Here is a 24,444-nt window from a genome sequence, read left to right on the forward strand (position 1 = left end):
GTGTAACTTCTGAAAGATGTAATTTTTCTAAAGGTAAGTTTCATTTCACTTTCCATTTCTCTAAGTTCCTCTTTTTTTCCTAATATGATGGTTTAGTCATAACCTATTCTTGATTTTTTTAAAGACCTATCATATAATCAGACTATAGTAATACTTTGACAGTGTGTAATCAAAAAACTCTCACTAGCTATTGACGTAGAATTTTGTGAATTTTAAGTAAAGGATGTAATTGATACCAAGACTGTGATGTATAAGAGTATTTCTTTCTCCACATGAGGATGTAGCTCTCTGTAGAGTCTCTCTCTGTCCTGGACCCACCTACATACTTTCCTTCCCCCAGTCCTTTCAATGCGGTTGTCATAATTGGGGTTCAATAAATATTCTGTGTTCATATTATTATGGCACATAAATACTGCTTATTGCTAAGCCACGTAGTAAACTAGAATTACATTTCCTTGAATAATTATTTTGTTTTCCTAAAGTTAATAGTTCTGTAATTTTGAAAAATTTTGGTTAGAATCAAATTATCAGACGACTTACAGGTTTCCCCCCCACTCCCACCCCAAGTCCTCCCATCTCTTCAGGTCTTGGTTGAATGCTCCCTAGGCCTGCTGTTCATCTATTGCCCTGGGGCTTTCCTTCACCTCTTCTGTTGGTTTCACTATTTCCTCAATCTCCTATCTTTCTCTTTCTTGGTTTATTTCTCCCTCGGTAAGGTACATACGTCAGTGGCTTCTTTAGGAGGAATGCAGGGACTTTAGCCTTCACGTATCTGTCCAGTTGATCGTTTGGCTAGATATAAAATTCTATGTTGTAAATCAAGTTCCCTCAGAAATTAGAAGGTATTCTTCCATAATCTTCTCATACAGGGTTTGGCAAACTTTAAAGGACCAGATAGTAAATATTTTAGGCTTTGTGAGACATGTGGTCCTTGTTCTTTTTTTTTTTTAATTATTTTATGTATTTATTTTTGGCTGCGTTGGGTCTTCATTGCTGCGCATGGGTTTTCTCTAGTTGCGGCTAGCGGGGGCTACTCTTCCTTGTGGTGCACGGGCTTCTCATTGCGGTGGCTTCTCTTGTTGCGGAGCATGGGCTCTGGGCGCACGGGCTCAGTAGTTGTGGCTCCTGGGCTCTAGAGCACAGGCTCAGTAGTTGTGGTGCACAGGCTTAGTTGCTCCACAGCACATGGGATCTTCCCGGACCAGGGCTCGAACCCGTGTCCCCTGCGTTGGCAAGTGGATTCTTAACCACCGGGCCACCAGGGAAGCCCATGGTCCTTGTTCTGATGTAAAAACCATCCTTAGCTCATGGGCCTTACAAAAACAGGTCACGTGCCATAGTTTGCCAACCCCTGTTATGTTTTGTTGTTTTTGCAGATGGAGGCTCTAAAACATCTGGTGAGCATCTGATGCTTAAACATGAGCCATTTATATTTGGGAGGGAAGCACTGGAAAGCCTATCGTAGGCTTTGAGTTGGCTTCATCATAGCGAGATTTGGAAGCAAGTTGGCTCTTCTCTTTGAGGGGAGCCCCAACTAACATTTACTGAGGCTTTTTTTCTTTAGGGCTATTCCATTTCTTCAGAGGAGAATCTTCCAGTGCCCTAAATAGAGTGTAGTCTCATGTCTTCTTGCCATCTGCTGTGCTGGTGGCACTGAATCCCCAGCTGTTCTGGTTCAATTTCACAGGAAACAAACCTCTCGCTCCCTGAAACGTGGGACAGGACGCGGGAGAGGGTACTCAGTCCCCCGTTGGTGAGGAATGGGAGTGAGCACCTGGGCTCTCACGCATCCCTGTAGCTGTTTCCCTCCAGTTTCTGTCACCGGGGCCTCACGTGCTGACTTTGCGATGGCACCTGTCTCCAGGTCTCCGTGGCGGATCAGCCCGTTCTCACTGGCATCCTTCCTGCATCCATCTGGGTTGTATAGTAGTTTCCTCCCATGTCATTTATTGCTCCCCTTCTACTTTTCATTCTTAACATGTGCCACCTGACATCTACTGTTGTCTCCTTTCTGATCATTTTTCTCCACATGGATTTATAGCTTTTTCATTCCTCTCCTGCCATTTTATTAGGGTTTGAGAAAAAAGAAAAGATAAACACGTGTTTAGTCCACAGTGTTTATCTGCAACAGGCTTACTTCAATGCACAAAGTAGTATTTCTGAACGTTCATCTATTTATGGAATAAAAGCCCATATTTTAAATTCTGTGTTCCCATTTATACTTCAGGCATTTGAGAACTCGTTTTGATTTTGAATAAACCATTTGAATCTGTTGAATTTGCTGTTGTACATACTTCTAACTTTGGCATAAAACTTGTTTTAGTTAACATAGTATTGAACTGAAGATTATTACAAAGAGGAAAGAATCCATTACATGTTTTAAATTAAACAGATTTAAAGCTTAGCCCTATATTTCCATGGGAATTTTTTTTTAAGAGAATTTAGAGAGAAACTATCTTCTCTTGAATGGCAGAGGAAGTATTCATTTGATTGGCCTCATGGCTCTCTCTTACTTCCTGGGAATTGTTACTATAATTTGAGACAGTACTGGAGAATTAAGCAGTAAACAGAAACCAAAAAAAAGAGGGAGAGGACTAAGATTTGGTTAACTCAAACTGAAAATTCCCCTAAAAAAGGCAGAAGAGAATAAAGTTAACAGCTGAAAACCAAAGTGGATTTTTTGACCCAAAGAGATTTTTGACTCATTCCTTAAATAAAACATCATAAATGTTAATTGAATATAATACATATTCTGACTGTTAACCAAGTTATCTTATGTATAATTAGTGGTACTAAGGTATTTTATTTTTTCTTTTCCCCCACTTCTTCCAACTTTGTACCTCCCTTCTAGAATATAAGATTAAAATATAATTGAAAAATTTTAAAACACTGAGTAAACTCATGATCAATTGATATATATTTTTCTGCCTTAATGGCACACATACCTCAGTGTTTCTGTGAAAAATATGTTTAAGTAGCCACCTTCAGATGGTAAAATGTTGGCCTATACATAATCACACAGATGCTATTAAAAGTAGTTTAAATTAATTGAGTTAATTTTTCAACTACAGTTGACCCCTGAACAACACAGGTTTGAACTGTGCAGATCCACTCATATGCAGATTTTTTTCAATAAAATACTCCAGTACTACACAATATGCAGTTGACTGAATCTGCAGAAGCAGAACCATGGATACAGAAGGCAGACTGTGGGACTTGAGCATCCTCAGATTTTGGTACCGTGGCAGGTCCTGGAACCAGTCCCCCACAGTGTTTAAGGGTCAGCTGAGTATCACTGTGTACTTGAGATTGTACAGAACATATTGATGGTCAGTCTGGTTTCTAACAACATATATATCACTGATGTCTACCATAGTGGCATGAAACTTTGGGGCATGAAATTTGTAATCAGTATTTGATATAAATCATCAGATGAAGAATGGCCTAATTTTAATAGTCAAATTTTTGGCTTTTTAAAATACTTCATTTTCTTTTCATATGTGCTTGAATCCATAAGCCTTAATACCCAAGTAAAGGATGAACACTTGTTTGAGACTATATTTTAAGGATATCACAATGAGTTCTATTTTGCTTAAAAGTATTCTGTTAATGGTAAAATGAAACTGAAAGAGATATGTGGGTAGTTTTTAGAGTTGACATATAATTGAGTTCAAGCAGTTAGAAGTTAAAGCATTTTTGACCAATTGTCACAGCCTTTGTATGAATAGTAAATTACATGGTATGACTTAGCATAAACATATTTTTTAAGTATCTACTCTACTTACACATTCACCTGTTAATGTAACAAATTAGGCACAGATGATGGATTTTGATAACAGCAGCTGTCAACCTCTGTTAAAATCAATCAGTGGCAAGATTGTATATATTAAATCCTGTGTCATGTCATGAAAATTTATTTACAGTTTAACCACTAATAAGCATAACTGTCAGCTTTGCTGTTGATATTTTCATGATGTGTTTTGGCTCTAGGTATTTTACTTGTATGCTAATTCTTTTCAGTTAGAACTTTGTGGCCTCTTTGAGACAAACTGTCCAAATGCCTTATGACATATCATACTTAAAAAAAGTTTTATTATTCCCTAGAGTTGAATATTACCTTGAAAATATCCCACATTTTTTAGTTCTCTTACTTTATTTAAGAGTTAATGATGCTAAATTTTTTAAATGAGTATATCAGAATTTATATTTCCAAATGAGTATTCTTGAAAGTAGCATTTATTCCAGTGATGTAACCATTGTGGGAGCCATCTGTAACCTCTGTTTGGATATTGATTTGAAAGTCTGTTTCTAACGACACAAGAATATAATTTTATTACTTCTAGTTACTCCTTAATTTATACTGAAAATGTGATCACTAAGCTTCATTCACCAGACTTGGCCTCTGAATGGTCTTCAACTGTTTCAAAAACTTAAATACCTCCTCTTTCTCCTTTTCCATGGATACAGATTTGTCACTATTGAAGTTATTTAGGAGAACCCATCGCACACATCTGCCCAGTTAACCTTTTTCATTGCAGTTTAAATCATATTTCTTCTTCTTCAAGAATTTTAATGGATCCCCATTATCTACTAACAAGACCAAATTTATCCTTCCTTCCACTCTTTGCTCACCACCAACTTTTCTAGACCCCAAACAAAAATATTTTCCTTGTTTGCTGACCCTACCAGTTGGGGTTCCACAGCATCTGATATTTTTCCCCTGCCATCTGCCTTAACCAGGTTATGGTCTAGTCATTTGGGCAGTATCTTCTTCCTACTTCATGCGGAGTTTCTTCAAGGCAACGGACCATTTCTTACTCATTTTTCTTCCCTTACAGTGCCTAACCCAGAGCCAAGCACATAATATACCCTCAGTAAATATTTATGGAACAAAATGTGTTACAGGCTAAGAATTCCATTCCAAAGAGAAGTTCTGAGTTTTTTTTAAAGTGACCATATTCATGTCAGAAGGTACTAATTCAAATAATTTTTTAAAAACCAACTCATATTCTTTCTCTTCCTTTTATTCTTATTCAGTTGCTCTTCCTACTTTCCTCCTGAAAAATGAGAATTGAGCAGGGAATCATGGTAACTGAAGTCTCTCACAGCTTAGGGGAATGATGGCTTGGTGGAAAAGGGCAGCTGACTGAATCATTTTGAAGCCTTGAATTAGTTCCCTGAACTAAGCTTACTGGTTTTCATTACATGTGTCTGTGTAACTGATTTTCATCTTATGTATGGGTATAAACAAATTAGAACTGGCAAGGGCCTAATAGATTATATAATCCAATTTCTTGCGGAAGAAAACTGAGGATAAGGAATTTGTCTAAGATCAAATAGCAAGTTAGAGGCAAAGTCAGAACTGGAACAGAGGTTTTCGACCTCCCAATATACACCTTTATTCGTATATTCCTGTTTTGCTGCCACCCTTGATTGCTGGCAGAAGTTTCTTGGTCTCTAGGATGACAAAGACTTAATAGGCAGCTACCACATACTTATGACAACAGAACTTAGAAGATCGGGCATGTGAAACTGAACAAGGAGACTGAATACCTAAAGTACTAATAGTATCTTTTTCCCCAAAACTATGTTAAAGTGAGCTTTATGGTACTGAATACTGTATGCTTACCCTGTGTACTCTACGGTCATATGTTTTAAATCTGACTGTGTTGTGTTAATTCTCTTTTCAAATATGAATTAAATTTAATTAATATTGAAGTCTCTTTAAATTGCTTTTCTGTTTTCCAATAAGAATTTCTTCTTCCCTTTTACCTTCTTACCTCCTGTTACCTCTCTAACTCTAGATAGAATATAAGCAATTTATTTAATCTTAGTTTGCTCTTTAATGAAATCAAGATAAAGATTTTTAGGTCTCTTTATAATGAACATGTACTACTTGATCTGGAGGTATTTTAATATAGTATCTTTAAAATTATCTAACTAAATAATATTACTTCCAAATGTAATGTTTCCAAGAGGTTACTTAATAGTAATGATTATTATAATAACTAGTAAGCACTTTGCAATTCTCTATGTTTATCTTGTTTTATCTACATAGACATTTACTACATAGGATTTGAAGAAAGGATGCTTAAAAAGAAGTTAACAAACTGTGGTCTAGTAGAAACCCAGATCTAGAGATACAGGGACACCTGCCATGTGCATTCAGGGCATCCAGCAAATCTCAGTTACGAAGAAGCTTATATCAGGGCTGTGCCATCTTGTCTTCAGTTTTCAGCATTAGATCGCACTTCATGCTGAGAGCAAACAGTGACTTCTGCCACATGTTTGAAAGACCAATTGCATCAGGCATTGCATTTTTATTATACTTTCTATTCTATATTGACGGTTTCTGTTCTGTGGCTACCAGTAACATTTGCTGAATGCTTACTTGTATGCCAGGCACAGTTCTCACACTTGACATGAATCAAATCTTTTGATCCTCATAAAAACTCTTATGAGGTAGGTTCAGTTATTATCCCCATTTTTCTGTTGTGGAAACTGAGGGACAGAGAGCTTAACTAATTTGGCCAACATCATATATTTAGTTAGTGAAGGAGCTGAGTATAAACCCAGAGAGTTTGGCTCTAGAGATTGTGTTCTTAACCATTATGCTACACTGTCTCTTGGAAAACCTATGTACTTAGGTTTTATAACAAGTAAATATTTAGCTTATTTTCTTTGGTGGTAGAAGTGGAGGAGTGAAGGGAGGTGGGGGATGGAGCTGTAGGCCTCTGGGTGCTGAATTAGACTTCCTCATGCCTTGCAGCGAATGTTTGCGGCCAGAAAAGGATTGAGACCTTCTGCCTTAAGGAAATTAGCTTAATTTGGGTCTGGATCATTGGAGTTATAACTTATGACATTTTAGTCTTCTACCTTCATGGTATATATTTCACGAAACGTTTCTGATAAATTCTTTTGTTTTCACAGAAACTCAAACAGAAGAATCAACAGCTGAAGCAAATTATGGATCAATTACGAAATCTCATCTGGGATATAAATGCCATGTTAGCAATGAGGAACTAAACTGATATTTAAATTTCCAGCATTACACATGTTATTCCATTTTTTCCCCCTCAAGTATTTTTTCCCTTTAAAGAAGATTATTTTATTCTAGTCACTAGAATGAAAGTTTCTTTTTTTTTTTTTTTTTTTTTTTGACTCTCAACCACTGCGCCACCAGGGAAACCCTCTGGCTATGTTTTATTCTAAACTCTAACCTGCCTGAGACAGACCCGGGTGGCTGATGGCTGCCCTTCAGAAGGCTCTGCTCCCAGCCTTTCCATGTCACACTCTGGCAAATCCAGCACTGGCTTTGCCTCTTCCTCAACCTGGATGCCCTGTCCTCCCTTCCTTCTGTCTGGTTAAATCCTTAACAATCCTTCAAGCCTCCTGTGAACCCACTGCTGGCCCTCACATCTTTCCACACTGATTTCCACCATCTCTGAACTCTGCAGACTCCTGGGTCAATCACACCCTACCTTCTGCTCTTATGTTCCAGCTTCATGTGTGTGCTTTGTCTGCCCAGGTAGACGGAAAGCTCCCTGGGATTCAGATGAATTTTCCCTCTTCCTCCACCCAGCACAATGCTATAACCATCACAGATATTCAATTAATAGTGTTCAAACTTGATTGAATCAAAATTCATTTTAGTTCGTAAATTTCTACTGATTAGGAGATGATCTTTTTACTTTGAACGTTACCTTAAGCAGTTATTTCTCTTTTCTTTTCACTATTCTTGATGCAAGAAACAATACTTTTGAGGTCAAAATATTTCCATATTAATGATTAAATTTATACATTAATGAATGCATTATTATTAATGATTGGCACCCATAAAATTAAAGATAAACCAAAAGTCTTAGGATAAGCTTCTATACTACAATATCAAGAGGAGTTCAAACTCCATCATAGATGGAGTGCCATCTATGAACAGACAGTACAGAGGGTAATACTTTCTATACATTAAGTCACTAAGTCATTAAAACAATCATATGAATAAGATATTATCCTTCCCTTTTTACAGGTGCTAGAAAGGAGGTGAGGACTGAAAGCAAAGAATATATTTTCCTTGGAGAATTAATCATAGAGGATCAACCAAAATGATAGATTTTGTGTGCCAGGCCCTGTTCTACACGTAATAACTCATTTAACCTTCACAACTTCGTGAAATAGTAACTATTAATTCTCCCACTTTACAGATCAGGAAATGGAAGCCCAGGGATAAATCACTTGCCCCAGGCCACGCAGCTATAAAGTAGCTAAATTGGATTCAAATCTTAGTCTGGCTCCAATGTCCTCATTCTTAACCAGTACACGGACTAGAAGATTCAAAAACATGGGTAAAACATAGACAGATGTGCATGGTATTCAAATCTGAATGGCCCTGGAAGATCTAGACCTTGAGCTCCTCTTAGCAATCAGGTGACCCCTCACAGACATACACACACACACACAAAATGAGATGATATTAGTACAGCCCTTAGCGTGGGCCTGGTCCATACAAGCGCTTGGTAAATGTCAGGCACTCCTGCCATGGCCACCACTGTTTTCCCTTCAGGGGCAGTGGAAGGACCAGCACGACTTCAAGACTATGACTTCCTAGAACATGAGACTGGAATCTTGCTTGCTTTCACAGGAGGAGATGCAGCACCCTTTATCTTATTTTCTCCTTCTGCAGTGTTATAAAGGACTATTTGAACAGGCAGGTCGTGGAAAGGAAAAAGAAAGTAATATTTGAAAAAACAGAGTTCACATCGTCTTCCTTTTTTATTTCCTGCCCCAGATATCTTTTGCACTTTCTTTCATCTATTTTCCTTGTCTCTAGTTACATACTTGTTCAGAAGCCACCAGGCATTTCACCATAAGGAGAATCCAAATGCATCCAGCAAATCAGCAATACTTTGGCTGAGCACAGCACTCCACTCTGTGAGGCCTGTTAGCTAAAATTCAGTAAGACCTGTGCTCGAAGGGCTCTTGGCAGAGTCTGAAATGCTCTTACAAGCCACAGTTGGTTATAGAGCACAAAAGCTGGGCAAGAGGGGGGTTTACTTCCTCGGGGGGAGGAGTAGATTGCCTTCTTCAGCCAGGGCAGTGCTTTCTGGAGGAAACTCCTGAAGAAACAGCAGCATCTCAGAGGACATGAATAACTGACCTGTGATGGGGCTTGTCGGCCACGCGTCATTCAAGGTGAATGTATCATTTTGAAGATCAACAAGAAGGGAATCTTCCTGGCACATAATAGGCACCCAATAAATATTTCTTGAATAAATGACTCATAAGGTTATAAAGAATTTATGAAAATAATACACAACAGTTATTAACTTCTGTGCCCTGTGGTTTATAACCACTGCCTCACCTAATCCTTATAGACACTACTATGAGGTAGGTTTTATTAAAACCCTCATTTTACAAATGAGGAAACTAAGGTGATATAGCTTGCCCGGGAGACAATCAGATAATCTTAGATTGAAACATATGCTCCTGGGACTTCCCTGGTGGCGCAGTGGTTAAGAATCCACCTGCCAATGCAGGGGACATGGGTTCAAGCCCTAGTCTGGGAAGATTCCCACATGCCGCGGAGCAACTAAGCCCGCGGGCCCCAACTACTGAAGCCCGTGGGCCACAACTACTGAAGCCCGTGTGCCTAGAGCCCATGCTCCGCAACAAGAGAAGCCATCACAATGAGAAGCCTGTGCACTGCAATGAAGAGTAACCCCTGCTCGCCGCAACTAGAGAAAGCCTACGTGCAGCAACAAAGACCCAACGCAGCCAAAAATAAATAAATTAGTTTTTTTAAAAAAACAACATATGCTCCTAAGAATCATGCTTCATTGCCACTCTTGAAGGAGCAACTTTGCTTGACTATGTTCCAGAATGTTCTGGAATGTAAATACAGAACTTTCTCAACTTCTGTTGGGGTTATGTCCCAGATAAGCCCATCAAAAGTTGAAAATATTGTAAGTCAAAACGGCATTTAATACACCTAACCTTCCGAACATCATAGCTTAGCTCAGCCTACCTTAAACTTGCTCAGAACCGTTCCATTAGCCTAAAGTTAGACAAAACCATCTAATACAAAGCCTGTTTTATAGCAAAGTGTTGAATATCTCATGTGATTTACTGAATACTGTACCGAAAGTGACAGAATGGTTGTAAGTGTATCGGTTGTTTACCTCGTGACTGCGTGGTTGACTAGGAGCTGGGGCTTGCCACCACTGCCCAGCATCACAAGAGAGTATCGAACCACATATCCCTGGCCTGGGGAAGAGATCAAAATTCAAAGTACAGTTTCTCCTGAATGCCTATCACGTTCCATCATAAAGTCGAAAAGTCATAAGTCAGGGACCGTCTGTACTGAGCATCTGCCTCCAGTTCACACTACTCATGAAAAGGGCACCTTGAGCAATGTTCTGGTTCTGAATCTGGTGAGATGTCACAACCATATGACCTCAGCCTGCAAGGTAAATGTGGGTATGGGGACCAGGGCTGCCTTCTTTGGCGGCTAATCCAATTCAGCACCAGCCTATGCCAGATGAGCCTGCAGCCACTTTTACCAAAGACATGGGTCTCTGCACCTTGCAGTACAGCGTACTGCAACAAAGTAGATAAGAGGAGCATATAAGAAGTTGTCCACTCCAGCACTCTTGAAAGTTTCCAGTGAGGAAGGGCCATTTTGTACACTTCCTTGAGAAGGAAGGAAGACACCGGTACGTTAGGCAGTTCAAGAACCGAGCCTTGGGCGCTTTCTGGCCCTTTGGAAGTGGAAGAGACCAACGCCTTTTGAATTCCACTTGACACAGAGGAGGCTGCAAGAGCCATTGTTGGCCTGACAATGGAAGATGATTTTCACAGACAAGTTGATTGCTTTCTAAGCAGCAGACAAATAAAGCCGATTTCAGCAACCACCAAAGAGTCTGTGAGAACAGCCACTTCTGAAATGACAAAGAGATGAGAAACAAAAGAGAGGAGGCTTTACCAGCCAATGCATTTCCTCCATCTGGGAGGAAGATGGGTTTCACAGTGTTTTCATAGTAGATCAATGAGCATCCTGTCCAAGGTTCTGGTCAAGTCTGTAGCCTGCTGAAGCTTATACAAACTTGGAAAATGTTACCAGGAAAATCTGATATGATGAGGCTTAAACCAGTCTAGCCAGCTGTAGAAAGAGTTCTTAAATGGAGAGCTATTGTTAAGTACTCAGACTGTTTTCTGAGCCTTTGAACTCTACTGCGATAATCTCCCTTCCTTCCCAGAGAAGGGAGAAATAGTCCGCTTCCCCACTAAGCAGTGAAAAAGATGTTAGGAGAGAAAAGAAACATGTAAGTGTGGGTATACATATTTACACATACATGATATTTACCAAGTAGTAATATAAAGCAATGTAAAGCAAAAAAAAAAAATCATTGTACTGTTCACTCTATACATTAGAAGGTTCATAAAATAGCTGTAGCAATATTCATATTCAGCCCAAAGTACTGCATCACACTTCCAATTTTTCTTTACATTTAACTAGAATGTGCTGAGTATCTATTGTGAGATGGCATTTTGTCAGGTGACTTACGTAGATCAAATTATTTAATTACCCCCAATTCTCTTAGGTGGTACTGACCTCACTTTTTAGATAAGAAAGTTTAGGTTCAGAGAGATCACATAACTTGTGTCTCACTTAGGATGCTTTGAACCGCAAGCAACAGAATACCTAGCAATGGCTTAAACAAAAACACTTCAAGTTATCCCCCAGAACAAGGAATCCGGAAGTCTGGGTCCCAGGGTTGGGTCATTAAATTAACAATGACAACAAGGACCCTAGCTCTATCCATCCTTCCTCTCCTCCATCTTTGACATGTTGGCTTACAGTCTTTAGGCCTTGTGTCTCATGGTTGTGTGATGGCTGTTGTAGTTCCAGACACCACATGTTTACACCACCAGACCACAAGCAAGATAGAGGGGAGCTGGGACTTCTTTGGCTACAGCACCCTTTTTCATCAGGGAAGAAAATTTTACCCTGAACTCCCTAACACACTTCTCCTTAAATCTAATTTGGCAGGAATGAATGGCATGACCACCTGTAGCCATAAGGGATACTGGGCAAGTGGGTATATAGCATTTTAGTCATTGGCATTGGATGCTGGCTTTGCCAGGAAGGAAGCAGAGAAGAATAATAATTGGGCCAACATACACAGTGTCTGCACACTTACAAAGATTAGAGGTTGATAGAGCTTCAAGAAGCATGTACCGTTTATCCCATAGTATGCAGAAGCATAAGGAAGGAAAACCCTTCCTCAGATGGGAGCAGCCCACAACTTTTAATACCAGTGCTCTATTCTTAAAGGAAGAAAAGGAAGGCTACCAAGAAGACTGATGGTGCTGTGGAACTGAGATTCCTTCTCCAGAGCATGCGTGATCTGACTCCCTTTCCCGAGTGTCCCTTGAGTTTGAGGTCTGTAGGGAGCCAGGCAGACCTCTGCTTGAGAAGGCCTTGCCAGAGTTGAACCCACACTCCTGGGGTCTGAGAATGGGTGGGGATCTGAGAAGGGCATCTCATATCTGGCTTGATGCAGACTTTTCACTAGGTCAAGGCACTTGCCAGGCTTTTATTTTTATTATTTTTACATTTTTATTTATTTATTTGATATGTTATTGCTACCCCAACTTTCTGATTCCATTTGCATGGACTATCTTTCTCCATTCCTTCACTTTCAGTCTGTGTGCATCTTTAGATCTGAAGTAACCTGTGGACAGTATATAGATGGGTCTTGCATCCACTGGGTCACCCTATATCTCTTCATTGAAATATTTAACCCATTTACATTTAAAGTAATTGATAGGTATGTACGTATTGCCATTATGTTAACTGTTTTCTGGTTGTTTTTGTGGTTCTTCTCTGTTCTTTTCTTCTCTTGTTCTCTTCCCTTGTGATCTGATGACTTTCTTAAGTGTTTTGTTTGTATTCGTTTCTTATTTGTTGTGCATCTGTTACAGGTATTGGTTTGTGTTACCATGATTCATATATAAGAACCTATATACAGCAGTCTATTTTAAGTTGATGGTCACTTCAACTCAAGCACATTCTAAAAGCATTACATTTTAATCCCTCTCCAATGTGTTATGGTTTTGGTATCATGTTTTACGTATTTTTATTTTTTGTATCAATTATTTTAGATATAGATCATTTTATTACTTTTGTCTTTTAAATTTCGTACTAGCTTTATAGCTGGTTGATCCACTACCTTTACTATATGTTTGCGTCTACCAGTGAGATTTTTTTCATTCATAATTATCTTGTTTCCAGTAATGGCCTTTTCTGTTTAAAAAAGATCCTTTTAAGATTTCCTGTGAGGCCAACTTAGTGTTGATGAACTCATTTAGCTTTTGCTTCTCTGGGAAATACTTTATATCTCCTTCAATTCTGAATGATATCCTTGCTGGGTAGCATATTCTTGGCTGTAAGTTTTTTCCATTCATTACCCTCAATAAATCATACCACTACCTTCTAGCCTGCAAACTTTGCAGAAAAATCAGCTGATAGTCATGGGAGTTTCCTTGTATGTACCTATTTTTGTTTTCCTCTTGGTGCTTTTAAGACTCTCTCTTTAATTTTTTCCATTTTAATTATAATATGCCTTGGTTTGGGTCTCTTTGGGTTCATCTTGTTTGGAAATCTATGCTTCCTGGACTTGGATATGTTTTCTTTGCCAGGTTAGGGAAGTTTTCAGCCATTATTTCTTCAAATAGGCTTTCTGTCCTTTTCTCTCTTTCTCCTCATTCTGGAACCCCTATAATGTGAGTGTTAGTATGCTTGATGTTGTCTTAGAGGTCCCTTAAATTATTCTTTAAAAATTTTTTTTTTTGCTATCCCAATTGGGTAATTTCTACTACTCTGTCTTCCAGATCACTGATCCATTCTTCTGCATCCCCTAATCTGCTGCTGATTCCCTCTAGTGCATTTTTCATTTGTTATTGTATTCTTCAATTTTTTTTTAATATTTTCTATCTTTTTGCTGATGTTTTCACTGAGTTCATTCATTCTTCTCCCAAGCTTGGTGAACATGTTTATGATTATTACTTTGAACTCTTTATCTGGTATTGCTTATCTCCATTTAGTTTAGTTCTTTTTCTGAGGTTTTGACTTGCTTTTTCTTTAGAGGGTATTCCTGTCTCCTCATTTTGCCTAACTCTCTGTGTTTGTTTCTATGCATCAGTTATTTCAGCTAAGTCACCCAGTCTTGAAGGAATGGCCTCATGTAGAAGGTGTCCTGTGGGGCCCAGTAGTGCAATCTCCCTTGGTCAACAGAGCCAGGGGCTCTGAGGGTATCCCCTGTGTGGGCTGCATGAATGCTTTCATTGTGGTTGGGCCACAACTGCTGCAGACACTCTGCTGGGCGGGGCTGGTCCCTGGCCCAGCTGTCTACGAGGTCTGGCTATGGCTGCTGTGGGCGGCACTGGTGAGCAGCACTGATCCCCCTTGAGTGGGAGCTGCTTTGGAGGGTTACCAGTGCTGTCTAAGGCTGCCCATCGGGTGTGATGTGGCAGGGGGACACTTTGGAGGAGTGTCCGCTGGGGCAAGTCCCCAGGTGAGCAACAGGACAGGTGCTAGCAAGGTAGATGGCCAAAGTCAGAAATGATATCCACCAGCACTGGGCCAGCTAGGTAGGAGAGCAAAAAGAAATGTGACCTGCCAGTGTCTCCATACCCAGAGAAAGTTCCAATAGACCCTTGTCCCTCTAGCACATGCCCTAAAATTAGTCAATGACTCTCCTTCTTGTATGAGCCAAGTGCTTTTCAAGCTGCTGCCTCTGCACTGGGACTCAGGGAGAGTAAGTTTGTGTGCAACCCCCTTAAAAACAGAGTCTCAGTTTCCCATACCTCTCCAGCTCTTCCAGACATAAGCCCCACTGGTTTTCAAAGCCAGATATTGAGTGTTCATCTTCCCAGTGCAGGTTTCCCAAGCTGGGGAGCCTGACGTGGAGCTCAGACCCCTTGCCCCTCAGTGGGGACCTCTGTGGTTGTGATATCCCTCCTGCTTGTGGGTTGCCAAGCCAGGGGTGTGGGTTCTGATTAGACCACATCTCTGCCCCTCCTACCCATCTCAATGGGGCCTTTTCTTTATATCCTTAGGTATAGAAAATCTGCTCTGCTAGTCTTCAGGTTGTTCTCAGAGACAGTTGTTCTATACGTAGTTGTAGTTTTGGTGTGTCTTGCAGGAAGAGGTGAGCTCAGGATTTTCCTCCTCCATCATCTTGATCTGACCTTGCCAGGCTTTTAAATGTCTTTCTCTCGTGTGCCCACTACGATGTACAGAGCTTCTCCAGCTCCATTCTGCTATTGGGTTTGTTAACTTCTCCTTGAGTGGTCTGTATGTGTGCTCATACCATACCACATACACATTTTCTTGTACATTATTAGCCAATTCTATCAGTTGCTTATTGAAAATTATATACAATAATTATTGAATAGTTTGGAATTATTTGTAACACATTGACTGGGTGAACATATAAGCATATAAATAATGTGGATTTAACATTTTCATTTCCACAGTTATCAGTCCCCAAGAGCTCCAAGAAACAAAGCATTGTGTATAGACTTTTTGTGTATATAAACAACAGACACACACAGACACAATCCTACCTGGGTATTCAATGATGAAATAAAGAGAGAAGGCATAATCCTTATTCACAAAAGTTTACAGATAAAACGCAAAAAGGACAAACATACACAGCAAATGCAGAAACAGATTTGGGTTTAAATTCTGGCTCTACCACTTCCTTGCCCTTTGACATCAAGCACATTGAATCATATCACTGTGCCTCAATTTCTCACTTGAGAATTAGGACAGTAATATCTTCCCTGTATAATTGGTGGGGGATTTGGAAAAAAAAAAAAAAGCAGGCAAAACACTAGCACAATGCTTAACACCCATAAACACTCAAAACACTCTATTCTTGTTCAATCGGAAGAGAGATTTATTGTCTCACTATCAAACTTGGTTTTCTTAGCTCCAAGAGCCAGTCCTAATCCTTAAAAGATTGTTTAGGAACCCTAAAGTGGTACATATAAAAGAGGAACATCAGGCAGAACCCCTCATTACAGTGGATGTCCCTGGTCCTCCCAAGTCCAATGTGGCCTCTATAGGCAATGGATTTATCACGCCTGCAGGCATCTTTAGTAAAGCAGATTTCAGAGTCAGCTTTTGTTTATGATCCCTATTTTCAGTCACACAGACAGGCAGGGAACTGCCCTTTGATTCTGGTCCCCAGGCAAAAGAAATCTTTCTACCCATTCCAATTACTCCCTTCCTGAGGAAGAACATTGTGGAACTGGTTAACCAAACACCAGGACAATTTTTCTCATGTTTGGAGCTCTCCATCTCTGTTTGCACTGGTGCTAACTAAGGTATGACTTTTCAACCCCTTGGAATATAAGTTTTGAGGCTGTGGTTTGCGTTCAAGGGAAAGGGGCAAAATGAGTCAACTTGCTTTGACTCTCGGCTGACATTCTCAAAGTGGTCCATGGACCAGCATCACTGCCTCACCTGGAAGCTTGTTAGAAGCACAGACTCTCCGGCCATGCCCCACAGCCTATGGAACCAGAATCTGCATTTTAACAAGATCCAAAGGTGATTCACATGGACATTTTGGGAAGCACAGCCCCAGGCGTGTAAACTGGCTTCAGGTAAAGAAACCTTGCACCTAGCTATCTGGAACACTGCAGTGGGATTTCGTATAAATTTCTATGTGGTTAAACTATATTAATTATATATATATATATACTTTTTTTACATTTATATATAATTATATACTTTTTTTACATTTATATATATACTTTTTTTACATTTATATATATAATTATATTTAGATACATAGCTACATTTATATCTAATTCCTGTATGTACTGATTAACTGTTCCATGCACTTACATCTTCCTCTGGGACTGCTTTGTGAGGGGCTGCCTGTGGTCAGCTAGAGCCAGCTGGCACAGGCTCATGAGAGCCAATTCTTCACGTCCCTTCCCAACTTCCCATTCAGTGATGACATGTTGGTAGCAAGAAACTGGCCATGATGGGAGTATTTGCACCACAGAAATAGGGAGACACTACAAGTCATAGTATTTTTCCTTCCAGAGAACTGGCTTACAGGACAACATATGGACCTGGTCTAAGTCAGGGGTGCTCTCTCACTGGCATGACACTGTCATTCAAGCATCTCAATCCTATTGTCCTTTCCAACACGGTCTCATTCTTTCTGCAGATTAAGTGCATTTCTTTTTACTCTATCTTCAGTAGAAATGGAGAACAATCAGCTACCACCTAGGATTATCTCATTGAAATGCTATTGCCCTACAATTATAATTATTATAAAAATGATCTGGAGTGTCTGTTAAAATTTCTTCATAGCTTCATTCCCTGGATTTTTATTTAGCAGATTTGTAATCACACCTGGGATTCTGCATTTCAAAATACACTCCAAGCGATTTTAATGGAGGTGATCTTTAGACAAAGCCTTGAAAATGATCAATTCTGAGGCACATCCCCAGGGAAGCAGCTCACTGCATTCACCTGGGGGTTCCGAGCTCTCCCACCCTCTACCACTGCTCACTCCCAATGCCTGGTGTCTCCCTAGAGAAATAAAATTCTATCAATCAAACACCTCAACTCTGAACTCAGTTACATAACACCAAATTGCAAGGCTTATAGTAGCCACCTGTTCACATAGCAATGGACGGTTAAGTAGCGTGTTTTCCAAACCCTTGGATTCACCATCAGAAAATTGAGACCCTGTAAGAAAACTGCAGGTTTCCAGCTTTCCAAGGGATATCATCTCCAACTGAAACCAGCGACGTATTCTCAGAGCCTTTGGCTCAGGTTTCCCAAGCATGTCATTATTATCCTCATGGATTTGGGAAATTACATGTTCTCTAATAATAACCCATGAAAGGAATGCACAAATAGAAATAGAGAGAAGTGACTTGCCACAGCCCTTTTAAGCAGTTAGTGACTGTGTAAGCTCAGCTGTTATTAGCTGATAGAATGAGATTTAGTCTACTGGGCCTCACTCAATAAAAATGAGAGAATTTCCCATTAAAATGTATGTTCCAGGCTCTTGAAAAAGTCAGAAGGTCTGACAATGCTGGGCCCACATTTCTGTGTGGCAACCATCCAGAGCGGAGCAGTGATGGCTGTGTTTGAAAGCGGCACAAATTCTCCAGGTCGCAGTAGTTCCTATCATGCCCACTTTCCTTGTTTCCCATACTGGCCTTGTCCATGGAAGCATGTGAGTTTGCAACCTTTACTAAGCTTTACGTCCATCCCTGCTTCTCCTTCCCTCTTCCTTCCCAGCTCCTCTCAGCATAAAATCCTTGGAAACTCTCCTTTCTGTTGCAAACTGGCCTAAACCAATCTCATGCTTCACAATTATTGGATTCTTTTTGGTATCAACAACTGAAGTCAGAGGTAGGTGAAGTCTGTAACAGAATGTGCATGAATCGCCTGGGATCCCATTAAAATTCTGACTTTGATTCAGTAGGTCTGGGGTGGGCCCGATTCTGTATTTCTAACAAACTCCTAGGTGATAACTAAGCTGCTGGTGGCATCCACCATTGTGAGTGGCAAACATGTAAGTTTCTGCCCCCAAAACTTTGCTCCCAGGTTCTATCGAAACAGGCCTCAAACCAAAGTCTGCAAAGGAACAAAAGAGGCATACAACCTGCTCTATAAACTGCATGAACTCCCCAAACTTTGCCCTCTTAGTTGTTCTGACCATGCCCTTGCATAAACCAAAGTGACGGTGTTCTGGAAGCGGAGATCCTGTTCATTTTAGAGGATGAATCAGGCAATCGCAGGATCCACCGCCAGATAAAGGGCAGTTTCAGAATCAAGCTTCAGGCACCACTGTGAAGAGTACAGACTGCTGAGTTCCCTGGATTGCAGTGCTCTATGCAAATACAAGAGGGGTTTTTATGAGATTTCTAGAATCCACATATTTTGAACACCAGTAATCTCAATGGTAACCTATTATAACAACATGCTAATATCTGAAGCTCTGCCGCCAACTGGCAATAAAGAAAGCTAAGCATCTACGGCAACCATCACTGCAGGGAACCAGCCCTGCAGTGTGTATCCCAATTACGGCAATTAGCAGCACCTATTTTCATCATACTGTCTTTGGTAATATATCTTAAATTACAGACTACATAGCACACTCTTAGTAAGAAATAGGTGCTCCAAACTGGATTCTTCCTGTAATCTAAAGTAGGAGGAATTAACTTTGCACTTGAGAGAGACCACTGTGTGGGGGGTAGGGGAGAACGACCCCTTCCAGCGAGGCGCAGACCCTTCCTCTGCCTCTTCCTAAGCAAGCCCTGGGGGTTCCCTCAGCCAAAGCCCTGGTACCCTCCACACACTCATTTTCCCAATTTACTTCTCTCTGGGCCTTTTTCCCGCCGTGTGTTCAGCACAAGGTACTCTCATGTCACCTCATGAAAAACAGAAACAGAAAATAAGAGGCAGAAGCAATCCTAGAGATGGCCGACGCCGGTGGGTTTTCAATCTTAGCCTTGAAAAGCCTTTCGCAGACCTAACATTGCCCTGCAGTGCAAACACATAGTTCATGCAAGAAAAAGCTGTTCTCCACGGTGGCGGCGGGGCAGGGGATGAATGTGGATGTAAGGAAAACTGAAACACAACCTTTTCCCACTCTCCCTGTCCCCTGAGACCTTTGTCCTTGAAGGGCTTCCAAAGGACACTGTTTAATAGCACTAACCTGATCTGAAGGCACTCTTCCATCGCCCGTTTTGGAGATTAGGAGGCTGAGTTGTGGAAGGGGTAAGCAATTTGCCCAAGTTCACATGGTGAGATGGGGCAGAACCTTACCTCTCCTTCGGCCGCAGGTCAGGTTCCAGGACCAGGATGTAAGCTAGCGAGAAGACGCACACTCCGGTCGGGAGACGGATGAAGCACCCTGGCGCTCAGTGGGGTGATGTGAGTCTGAGTCTCGGTCTGGTTGTTCATCTCCCTACCCCTCTCCCAGCCAGGGAGTTCATCCCTTTATCTCTAGGTAATGGCTCAGTTTTTTCTGGGTTTCAGGTCCATCTCCCCAGTTCCAGAAGAAAACGTCTCTCTCTGCAGTCCCTGGTGTCACCTGAAAACCAAAATAAGGATTCTTCACTCTCACCGACGCCATCCAGTACTGTAAAGTGTACTGCCAGCAAGACATACTGTAGCTCGTTATGGCCAAGATGACACGGCTGCTCCCCAAAGATGGAGCGTTTTCTGACTTTCCTCCTGTGAGTCAGTGCTCTTTTTATCTGCCTCAGATGCACCCCATTAGCTGATATTGTATCAACCTGCTCATCCATTTCCCTAAAGCTTCCAATGTTCTCTTGGTCTCCACCTCCCACTCCATTTTTACATCTTCCCAACCTTTATGGTGGCCCATAAGGGCCTCATTCGTACAAAAGCAGGTTTTCCTGATGCACGTATTTATGTTGAAGTGTTAACTGCAGCAGTGCTTATAATCAAGGATAAATTATCCCCATGATAAGACGGTAAAGCACTTCAGGAAATAATTCATGTTTATGTTCTGTACATTGTGGGTATTGTCCCCCTCGGGATTTTCTGTGGTTCTTCTTCGCCCTATTCTCTTTCCACCTTCCCCCTCCTTCCTCCCCTTTCACGCCTCCTCTCCCTTGCCCCTTCCTCCACCCACCTTCCTTCTGGGCCAGGGATTATAAGAGGGTGTGTTTATTAGCCTCTGTATCACCTGTAAAGTACTAGCATTGACTCTGCCTACATTCCACTCACCATCATGCCGCCATATTATTTGCCAAAATCAAGTGGGTCTACAGCCTATTCTTGGGATACGGTAACAATAATGACAGGATGAAGATTAATGATGGTAATAAGGGAAAAGAAGAAACAAACAAGAGATAAATCTTAAAAGAAGGAAGAAGAAAAGAAAAAGGGGAAGGAAGGAATTAAAGAAAGAAAAATAACCCAACTATAAGCTGATATCACTAATTATATGAATAACTAGCATTAAGGAACTCTTTTTATCACACACTACTCTGTGTGTGTGTGTCTGTATTTACACTGAGCTCCTACAAGTACTCTATTATTTTCCCTTATTTTATGCATGAGGAAATCTAGGTACATCCAAGCCCAACCAGTAAATACAGAGCCAGGGTTCAGTGCCAAGGTCTAAATACGGGCAGCTCGATTCCAGAGTCTGGGCTCTGTAGACCCAGTTCCTGTGTTTCAGGACTGAGAATGACGATAGTAGAAGAGTCGAGGTATCAGGACTGTACACGTTGGTGGCTCGGAGATTCAAAGGTCCAAAGGTGTCATAATACGAAGGGTTTCTCCACGTCAAGGCCACAGTATGGGGAGGATTCTGAACCGTTAAAAGCAAAGCTATTCCTAATCAACACTCCAGAGACCACGGTTTTACAAGGAGAGCAACAAGAAGCAAAAGGCCAGAGCAAGGCTTGTGTTAACCTCCCAAGATCATTATATCAATAGTTTGCTGGATACCCGCCTATTTTAGGAGGAGGCTCAAGCCAATTTGTTTTCTTTTGAAAAACCACTTAAAAAGCTTTGGAGGTTGTTTCACCAAAACTGCTCTCTTAACTGTTGTATTTCAGTCGCTTGTTACTCACCTGTGGATTATCCACTTTGTGGGCCATTTCTAGGAAGTTTTTAATACGGGTGTGGCTTTCCCAGGCCAACCACTGGACTCCTGCCTCCTTTATCTATTGCCCTGCCATCGACACTAGTTAATTTTTATATGACTTTTTCAGACATTAGTCAAACAAACCCCTGCTGATTTTGAACTTTCTATGTGCAATTTCTCCTCCTTTTGTATCCCCACAGCAGAGAGGGGTTGATGGACGGCTATCCTACCGTGCTTGAAAGCAGACCTCTATTGTGTAGGAATTATGTTCACTTCAAATTTGAAGGAATGTAAACACACCTCTCCTACAAGGTACACTCCTCTTTACTGGCTCCTTTTCTGCACTAATGAACTGTTCCTTTTGGAATGTTTAGGAACTAAACATTCTGGCCTTCATCTTGGATGACGTGATACTATTAAAACATAAATGAGAAGTGAGACTTTTTCTCACAGAAGACAAGTCAAGCTTCCCTACCATCAAGTCCCGCCTGCTCTGCTTCCTGCCTCTGTCTGATCTTAGGTCCTGCATCTTCCTTCTTCCTCTCTCTGCTGTGACCACCCCAGCCCCAGCCCACATCCCTCACGTGTCTGCCTCAGGGCTTTTGCACTTGCCTTCCCACCTCCTGGAATTCTCTTTCCCCAGATACCTGCCTGCTCATTGCCATCATTCTCTGATCAAAGATCCTCCATCAGAAAGCCCTTCCCTGACAGCCCAGTTTATAACAGCTATCTCCAAACATGTCCTATGTCTTACCCTGCTTACTTTTTCTCCACACCATAGCCTGGTAATTTTATTATGTATTTCTTTCCTTGTTTGTTGTCTGTCTTCTCTAGAATATAAGACCCATGAGCTTTGTCCACATTAAAACAAAAGAAAACGACAACGAAACACTATCATTTCCTTAGCACCTAGAACTCCACTTGGCATGTAGTAGTATTTGTTGCATGAATGAATGCTGAGCTATGGTAGGGGAGGGGCACATGCATTTTTGGGAAAGACACCAGATCTCCAGAAACATGTGTTAGAAGTTTCTGGATCCAGCCCTGTTCCAAGGATGCAAATTGTTTTGTGGCACATAAGAGGTTTTTTTTCACCTCTTCAGCGTACCAGTTCTGCAGCTCCTTGTATTAAGAGCCCTGATTTCCCCTTCTATTCTTCAGCTGCCATCTTTTTCCAGAGGGGAATTCTTCCCATTCATCCTTGACAAAAGAAGACTTTTGCTGAATGCACTGTGGTTCTCACAAGCTAAGTGATTGCCTGGGGAATCGCAGCTGAAGGTCAGGAGCCAGTTCCCACTTTCTACCTCCCAACACGCCTGGGCCAATCTCCCTCACTCGGGGCTTCTCCCTTGGGCTCCCTGTGCACTGAACAGGATACTGGCAATTCAGACCAGTCCAGAATGGATACAAAAGCAATATATTTTAGCGTCTCATTGCAACCACAGTGCCAACTTAAGAATTTAATTTACTCTCTTAAGTTTGGAATCTCATGTGAGCATTTGAGCAGTACTTGGGACACAGAGCTACAACTTTTTCACATCTCTCTCTCTGCTTCGATTCTGCTTTGCACCACAGCTGCCTACGTTATAGTCGAGTTTGGGAGCAGGCGTTGGAGTCTGAGAGTACTGTGTGCAAATTTCAATTCTGACAATACTATTTGCATTCCACAGAAACTACTATGAATCCCTCTCAGGAGGGGGATAAATCAACATTTATTGATCAGTTACCTGGTTCTGGGTCAAGCACCTTTGAATCCTCACAATTCTAAGAGGTAGTTAGCATACCTGACCAAGTTTTACATGTGTAACGAAATCACCTGCTCTACCTCTGTTTAAAGGAGCCAGACTGTGTCCCACTTGTATCACTGTCAAGGCTCAAAACTGGCTACAAACTGAGGAAGAGTGGGCTTTCCATCCTGCAACCTTTTTTTCATAGGAGGACACTGTGGAATGAAAGACAAAGGCTTTCTGAGGGTCTCCTACTTTCTTGGGGGGCATGTCCTTAGGAAAAGTTGATCTAACCTGATCCCTCAATGTTCTCAACTGATCAAGAAGGCTTTGGACCAAAGTCTCCAAAATATTCATAAATGAATAAATTAGTAACACATTCTCCTACATTCAATGGTTCTGTAATCAATAGCCAACTTCCGATGGGTTCAGTTTCTGTAACCTCTCTAGGCTTCCTTTGCAGGGCTCTGTTGACCCATTTCCTCCAGCACAGAAGTCCTCATTCAAAGCTGTGACACTTCACTTCAATCAGATAATATCGAGTCATCTGGTCACCCAACTGCCTCCTTAGATAAAGTGTAATTTCATCTCTCACGTTCTTGCTGATCTTCTGAATACTGCCACAGCTACTATGACTAAAGACGGCTAACACTCTTTGGGTCACACATCCTTCTAATCATCTTCCACTTAATTAATAACTCCTTTAATCCTCAAAACAACCCCATGAAGCAGTGACTATTATTAATACCCAGCGGACGAAGGAGAAGGAATCATCATCCCGAATCATTCAAGCTCTTCTCTTGCTGAACTTTCTCAGCCAGCTTTGGCTGCTGGCCTTGGCATCTGTGAGGGCCTTTGAAATTAGCAAGGGAAGGGGTGGGGGAAGGAGGGGCTGCCCAGGTTCACAGGGAAACTAGGCGGGAAGGCCTCTTCCTAGGTTCCCTGCAAAAAGAGGCTGCCCAGCTGCCGCTCAGGGCTCATACATCCTTTTGGCACCGACAGAGCCAGCGGCTGTTTCTCACCGGCCCTGTGTAAATCTAAATCTGCCGCAG

At 41.2% G+C, this 24,444-nt stretch overlaps 1 protein-coding gene across 1 annotated transcript in view; it reads left to right on the top strand.

Annotated features, from left to right (window-relative positions):
- The window catches only part of MED30 (mediator complex subunit 30), an 18,733-nt gene extending 11,579 nt beyond the window's left edge, over positions 1 to 7,154 (top strand). The window contains exon 4 of the mRNA XM_024741307.1: positions 6,931 to 7,154. Within this exon, the coding sequence (XP_024597075.1) occupies positions 6,931 to 7,026 (96 nt within the window). The 3' untranslated portion in view covers positions 7,027 to 7,154. The remainder of the gene's footprint in view (positions 1 to 6,930) is intronic.
- Positions 7,155 to 24,444: the final 17,290 nt, after the last annotated feature.

This window comes from Neophocaena asiaeorientalis, unplaced genomic scaffold (genome assembly GCF_003031525.2).
Source record: "Neophocaena asiaeorientalis asiaeorientalis breed wild unplaced genomic scaffold, Neophocaena_asiaeorientalis_V1.1 scaffold177, whole genome shotgun sequence".
NCBI classification, from domain to species: Eukaryota; Metazoa; Chordata; class Mammalia; order Artiodactyla; family Phocoenidae; genus Neophocaena; species Neophocaena asiaeorientalis.